The following is a 7,203-nucleotide window of genomic DNA, read 5'->3' on the forward strand; positions in this document are numbered from 1 at the left end:
ATTCAACGAATTAAACTATATATTAGATTCTTTCTAAAAATTATTAAAAAATAAAACAAAGTTTAATTAAGGTGATATTTAAAACATATTTACTAACCAGCCAACTTTAATTCAACGAATTAAATTATATATTATATTCTTTGAATAGTCAATACAAGAGTCAAATTCAATGTTCAACTAAAAATATTAAATTAAAACCATAAACATAATTTAATAATGATTATTCACACTAGGTGTTCTAATTGATAGAAACTATATTTACAAGAATTTTATTAATATAAAGTATAATAAAAAATATTTATTAAATTAAATAAAAAATATTATATATAACTTAAACATATTAAGGCTTGTATGATGTAGTTTCATAAATTATTTGAATTTATTTAGCTTAAAAGATTATAATATAAAAAATGACTGATTAAACCAAATAATCCCTACAAGTTTAGGGTCTTAAACGATAGTTTCTTACAAGTTCAGGGATCTATTCGATCTTCTTCCCCATCGTCATATATTAAATATTGGACCTCTCTTCTTCAAGCCAGCATTTATAATTGACTTTTTTCTACACATTCTTAATTGCTTTAGGTTTAGTTTGATTTCAACTCACAGTTTCTATTCCATTCCATTGTAAACCAACCCACTTTGCTTCAATCTCAACCTGTAAAACAAATTGGGATTACAATTGTTGATGCTGACTTTGTCGAGACAACAAATTAAGACTCCAATGGCAAAGGGTAATTTTTAATTTTTTAAATTTATTTAGTCTTGAGTAAAGGTATGAAATTTACAACGGAACACATAATATGACTTGGTAATTGTTACTATACGACGTTGAAATTTATTCTTGTAGTAGGTCAATGAATAATCATACATGAATAAATATAATATGTACAGAGAGATATGAAGAGAGAAGAGAAAGAAAGCTGAAAACTTGGAGAAGAAGAGTTTTAGTTCATAATAGTGTTCTTGAAAGATGGGTATTAGGGAGTTTTACTTCCTGGTTTTAATCTTTACGCAATCACTGCTGGTATATGTTGAAGCACAAACAAATAATCTGGATGGTAAGTTTGAACTCTTTTTATACACCTACCAACTGTTTGATGAAATGGGTAAAAGAGTTTTTCAAATAAATTTTGAATACTTTTGCATAATTTCATGGTGTAGTAAGTGCCTTAAAGGCTCTACAGGATGCGTGGATGGGCACCCCCCCTAGTTGGGATGGGTTAGATCCATGTGGAAATCCTCCTTGGGAAGGAATTGGCTGCACAAATTCACGTATTACATCTATGTATGAGTTTGTCAATTTACTTTTTTTCCTTTTGTTATGAGAATTAACAGAGTTTGAATAATGTTCTTATTCATTGTTGTTGAAAATTTAAGAACGTTAGCGAGTATGGGCATAAGTGGTCGACTTACTGGGGATATTGCATCGCTGACTGAATTAAGAACACTGTGAGTTTTCTATCTCTTTTCCATCTTTCAATTAGTAGGCGAAAAATGATTCCAATTTTCATCTTCGGTTTGTAAGGGATCTTTCTAATAACAAGGGCTTGTCGGGGAATATTCCTCCATCAATTGGAAACTTGAAGAAGTTGTCAATCTTGTAAGAATGTTTCATTCAATTATTACTCTATTTCTATTACTAATTTCAAACATCATTCTCTAAAACAATTGCTCGCGTTTACTTATCAGACTTATGGAGGGATGTAGTTTCTCTGGTGAAATTCCAGACACCTTTGGATCATTGGAACAACTCGTTACTCTGTAAGGAATTCTTTCATCTTCGACATTTTCATTCAAATTCCAGTAAAACTCAGCATTATGTTATTGTTATCATCTTTCTTGTAGGTCTCTGACTTCAAACGATCTAACTGGACCGATTCCTCCATCGCTTGGTAACTTGAAGATGCTTCATTGGCTAGATGTTGCTGAAAATAGGCTCACTGGAACTATCCCAGTCTCTACTGCAACTTCTCCCGGTCTTGATCAATTGGTTAACACAAAACACTTGTATGATTTTTTTTTCTCGCCTTACCCATTTGATTTCTGATTAGTCTTCAGTTGGCTTGTATTTGATTTCTTCTTCACCATGGATAAATTTCAGCCATTTTGGAGGGAATCAACTCAGCGGCACAATCCCACCTACACTTTTCAATTCAAACATGACTTTGATACATCTGTAAGAGATCTATTTTAATCCGCCCATAATTGATATGAAAAACTTCATCTGAATTAGAAATTTTGTGCAGACTCTTTGAAAACAACCAACTCACAGGAAGCATTCCTTCTACAATAGGACTTCTGAGAAACTTGGAAGTGCTGTGAGTAAATTTTTCTTTTTTAATTGTGTTCCACAATTAGGACTTTTGATTGAAGTTAGTCAATTGTTTTTGTTATCTGCAACAGCCGTCTTGATAGGAACAGATTAAGTGGAACTGTGCCACCAAACATCAGCAATCTCCTTTCTGTCCATGAATTGTAAGCAAAACAATTCTTGAAATTTTATTTCGATTTTTTCAAAACTGAACTTCTGTTTCGGTTTCTCAGCTACTTGTCCAGCAATCAGCTGACTGGACCCATTCCTAATATTGAAAAATTGACTTCCATGATTTCCTTGTAAGTATCTAACTTGTTGACATGGCAATTGTCAATTTTACCTAAATAATTACATTTTCCCCAAATAAAAAATTGCAGGGATTTGAGTAATAACTCTTTCGACACGACAAGTTTCCCTTCTTGGTATTCAAGTTTATCATCTTTGATGACTCTGTATGTCTCTATCTCCCTATCTCCCCCGCACATACAACTTCGACACCAAATTAATAGTTGAAATTCTGGTTAGGGCAATGGAAAACACACAACTTATTGGTGAAGTTCCTGCAGCACTTTTCAGCATTCCTCGGCTGCAATCTGTGTAAGTAGTATCATCAGATCAGTCTTTTTAACAAAAAATTTCAGATATATTTGAACACCTTATGAAATAATAACATGTTTTCTCTGGAAGTAAATTGTTGTTTCCGTATGTTGTGGCAGTGTACTAAGAAACAACAAGCTGAACGGGACTTTGGATTTGGGTTCAGGCCCCAGCAGCCAATTGCAGCTTGTGGATTTGCAGAATAACAGCATTGGTGGATATACAGAGAGACCTGATCAGAGAAATTTGCCGATTATGTAAGAAAAAAAATAACTCAGCTACTCAACATTAGCTTTAATCATATTTAAAACTTGAGGGTCATTTTTCTATCTAACATAATTTGCTTCTTAATCATATTGTAGACTTGTTGAAAATCCCGTATGTGAAGGAGTTGACAGATCATATTGCAGGCCTTTACAGTCTAATCCTTCTTATTCAACGCCGCCGAATAATTGTATTCCTTTAACTTGTTCAAATGATCAAGTTTCAAGTCCGAACTGTCAATGTGCATACCCATTCACAGGCAACATAACTCTCAGAGCTCCTTCCATCACGGGTCTTGGAAGCTCATCTCTCTATTCATCACTAGAGAGCTCAATCATGAGTAATTTCACTTCCTACGGCCTTCCTGTGGATTCAGTTTCTATAAGAAATCCAATCAGAAATACAGATAACTACTTGATACTTCAACTGGGATTTTTTCCATTGGACACGGATCGATTCAATCGAACTGGAGTTTATATGACTGCATTTGCTCTGAACAACCAAACATATAAGCCACCGGACATTTTTGGACCTTACATCTTCAGTGGTGAACAATATAATCACTTTCAAGGTATATCTATTAAGTGCGAAAAACAAATATATTGTTGTTGTTCCAGTTTCTCTAATACCTTGACAATCACTCATTCAGGTGCAGGTTCTGGATCTAGCAAGTCAAATACTGGTATTATAATTGGAGCAGCTGTTGGTGGGTTTGTTCTTGTGGTGTTGGCTATCCTTGCAGGAGTCTATGCATTCCGTCAAAAGAAAAGAGCCGAAAAGGCTGACAAACAGAACAATCCTTTCGGTAAAAATAGGACTCAAATTCTACATAACACAACAATCTCCTATTTTTTTTTTAAAGTTCATTTTTTTTTTCATAAACACCTTTCTGGTTGGTGCATCAAAACTAGAACGCAAACAACAACAAGAAACAACAGATTCATGGGTTACACAAATGCAAACACCCATTTTCTTCTTCTTTTTGAAAGGAAACCAATCTCATTAATCCTTTTTTTTTTTTTTCCGGAAGATCGCAAAAAAATGGTGAAAAGTAATAAAAAATGTTTTGCAAACGGCCCTTTTTCTTAATTGATGCAAACGCTTGAAGCTGGAGGCCTTTGATTATTTTTTTTTACCATAACAGTGTCCTATTATTGTTTCTATGGCTAATAATCTCCTCCCTTTGATGCAGCTTTGTGGAACCCAGACAAAAGTAGCGGTAGCATTCCTCAGTTGAAAGGAACCAAGCCCTTCACATTTGAAGAGATGAGGAAATATTCGAATAATTTCTCAGAGGTCAATGATATTGGAACTGGCGGTTATGGGAAGGTAAATTAATCATAAGATTATTTTGTCTTTTTCTGGATTTTGTTTTTCTTATATATATATGTATGCAGGTTTATAGAGGAACTCTTCCAGATGGAAAAATGATTGCAATTAAAAGAGCAATGAAAGGATCCATGCAGGGAGCAATTGAGTTCAAAAGTGAGATTGAGCTTTTATCAAGAGTCCACCACAAGAATGTTGTCAGCCTAGTCGGTTTCTGTTTCGATCAAAGCGAGCAAATGTTGGTTTATGAGTATATCCCAAATGGTACTCTAAAAGACAGCCTTTCAGGTACTACACTAAACAATAGTCTGTCTTTCAGCATTTCAGGTCAAATATAAAATCCTTTTTGTGCAGGACAATCGGGATTCAGATTGGATTGGGCAAGAAGGCTTCGGATAGCTCTCGGGTCAGCTAGAGGATTACAATATTTACATGAACTTGCTGATCCTCCAATCATACATAGAGATATTAAGTCGAATAATATTTTACTAGATGATCGCTTAAATGCTAAGGTTGCAGATTTCGGTCTCTCCAAGGCTATTGGAAACCCTGACCAAACACATATCACTACTCAAGTAAAAGGCACTATGGTCAGTGTTTCTTTTGTATTGATTTCTAAATGGGAAAATATTATTGCAATTTTGAACTAAATTAATTTGTTTTTACTCACTTGACAGGGATACATGGACCCAGAATACTACATGACAAATCAATTGACTGATAAAAGCGATGTTTACAGCTTTGGAGTAACATTGTTGGAGCTGGTCACTGCAAAACAACCTATAGAGAAAGGCAAATACATAGTAAGAGAAGTGAGGGAAAGAATGGACAAGACTAAAGTTCTTTACAACATTCAAGAAGTTATTGATCCCTTTCTTTTGGGCACAGCTCTGGACGGTTTTGAGAAGTTTGTTGACGTTGCATTGAGATGTGTTATGGAGACTGGAGCCGATAGGCCAACGATGGGGCAAGTGGTGAAAGAAATCGAGAACATAATGCAATTGGCTGGCTTAAATCCAGATGTAGAGTCCACAGCCACGTCGGCAAACTACGAATGGACTAGCCAAGGATTTAACCATCCTTACAATGATGAAAGCCTGTTTATGTATAGTGGGGCGTTCCCTCGTTCGTCATTGGAACCGTAGTAAAGAAGAGAAACAGTTGGTTTACATTCAAACAATTGGATTTATAATTTGATTAAGCTATAGCAATTATTGTGAATTTGTATGTTTTTTTTTTTATAAATCTGACATTCATTTTTTCTTTTTTTATATGGAAAGACTATATTTGAAAAACTGAATAAACTATCTCTACATCATCAATAGTTATTGCAAACCATGAAAACATTTTCTCAAAGTTCTTCATGATAACAACCCTAATCACACTCCCTTTTGGCTAATCAGGATAGGAAAATCTATTTGCTATTTTCTAACTGTGTATCATCGTAGTGAATTTAAATCAAATATATATACATGGGATAAAAATTAGAGAAAGTTATTGAGTATAAATATAAATTATACGAAATGTCTTAATTTAATTATTAATTATTATTTAATAATAAAGAAATATATATATATATATATAATTATATATATATATTAATAATTAATGAATACATAATTAATTATTTAAATTAAAAAATAATATATAACTTTTTAACTCAATTTTATTTTATAATATATATAACAATCTATTTAAATAATTATTTTTATTATTTATCACCTTTATATATATATATATATATATATATATATATATATATATATATATATATATATATATATATATAAATTATTATTTTTCAACTTTTTTATTTTATTAAATATATTATTATTTTAACTCTTTTTTATTTTTATTTTTTTAACTTTTATATTTTTGCTTCAAAATATATTTTTGTTTATAATAAATAGTTATATATATATATATATTAAAAATTAATGAATGTATAATTAATGATTAAATTTAAAAAATAATATATAAAAAGTCATTTATCTTTTTAACTCTATTTATATATATAATTATAGGAAAAAAGCTCACTTAGACATTAGATATGTACTTGTACAACTAGCTCACCTAGATGTATGTAATAATAAAAAATCATTTAAACATATCTACTATCAAAAATTGGCTCATTTAACCTCTTTTAATAACCATGGTTAACTTTTATTTTTAAATTTATATATTTATTAATTAAATATTAATATATTTTCTCTCTCTTTCCTTTTCATTTATTATTTCATTTATTATTAATAAATAATAAATGAACCATCTATTTTTATCTTTTTTATAATTTTTTATTATTTCTATATGAGTATTTATGATTTATTATTTTAATCTTATTTTATACCTATTAGCATTCATCATTAATTATTTTAACTCTATATTTCTTCTTCTTTTTTATATATTTTTTTTTATATTCACATTTATTATTAATCATTTTAAAATTGTTTGATCCCAATAATTGAATATAACAATGAAAATTCTTTCAACAATAAAAATCCTTTAATACAAAAATAAATTAATTAAGAATTAAAAATTGAATAATAATAAAAACTCATTCATCAAACACTAAAAGAGTAATAATCAAATATTAGACAAAACAATTCATTTACTACTAATATAAGTCGTGAATAAAAATTAAATAAAAAATTATTAATTTCATTTTTATTTATATTAAACTAAATAAGAAAAACCCT

The 7,203-nt window shown here is 30.6% G+C and overlaps 1 protein-coding gene across 2 annotated transcripts; it reads left to right on the forward strand.

The window, feature by feature from the left end:
* Positions 1-633: 633 nt before the first annotated feature.
* On the forward strand, positions 634-5,829 carry LOC124925601 (leucine-rich repeat receptor protein kinase HPCA1-like). Of its 2 annotated transcripts, XM_047465649.1 has the most exons (20): positions 634-734; positions 895-1,061; positions 1,165-1,288; positions 1,381-1,452; positions 1,529-1,603; positions 1,693-1,764; positions 1,849-2,010; positions 2,105-2,179; positions 2,250-2,321; positions 2,407-2,478; positions 2,548-2,616; positions 2,695-2,769; positions 2,843-2,914; positions 3,034-3,171; positions 3,277-3,749; positions 3,828-3,983; positions 4,371-4,507; positions 4,576-4,795; positions 4,862-5,097; positions 5,185-5,829. In XM_047465649.1, the coding sequence occupies exons 2-20, from the start codon at positions 974-976 to the stop codon at positions 5,650-5,652; spliced, it is 2,856 nt and encodes a 951-aa protein (XP_047321605.1). In that variant the 5' UTR covers positions 634-734; positions 895-973; the 3' UTR covers positions 5,653-5,829. The 2 variants fall into 2 exon arrangements, with proteins under 2 accessions (XP_047321605.1, XP_047321606.1); XM_047465650.1 differs by having other exon boundaries at positions 679-1,061; positions 3,834-3,983.
* Positions 5,830-7,203: the final 1,374 nt, after the last annotated feature.

The sequence above is a fragment of the Impatiens glandulifera genome, chromosome 2, assembly GCF_907164915.1.
Source record: "Impatiens glandulifera chromosome 2, dImpGla2.1, whole genome shotgun sequence".
Lineage (NCBI taxonomy): Eukaryota > Viridiplantae > Streptophyta > Magnoliopsida > Ericales > Balsaminaceae > Impatiens > Impatiens glandulifera.

Excerpts from the sequence above, each read along its gene's own strand:
- LOC124925601 (XM_047465649.1), top strand. The coding sequence starts at position 974 with ATGGGTATTAGGGAGTTTTACTTCCTGGTTTTAATCTTTACGCAATCA. Across the intron at positions 2,011-2,104 it reads TTGGTTAACACAAAACACTT|CCATTTTGGAGGGAATCAAC; the intron begins GTATGATTTTTT and ends GATAAATTTCAG. Across the intron at positions 4,796-4,861 it reads TCTAAAAGACAGCCTTTCAG|GACAATCGGGATTCAGATTG; the intron begins GTACTACACTAA and ends CTTTTTGTGCAG.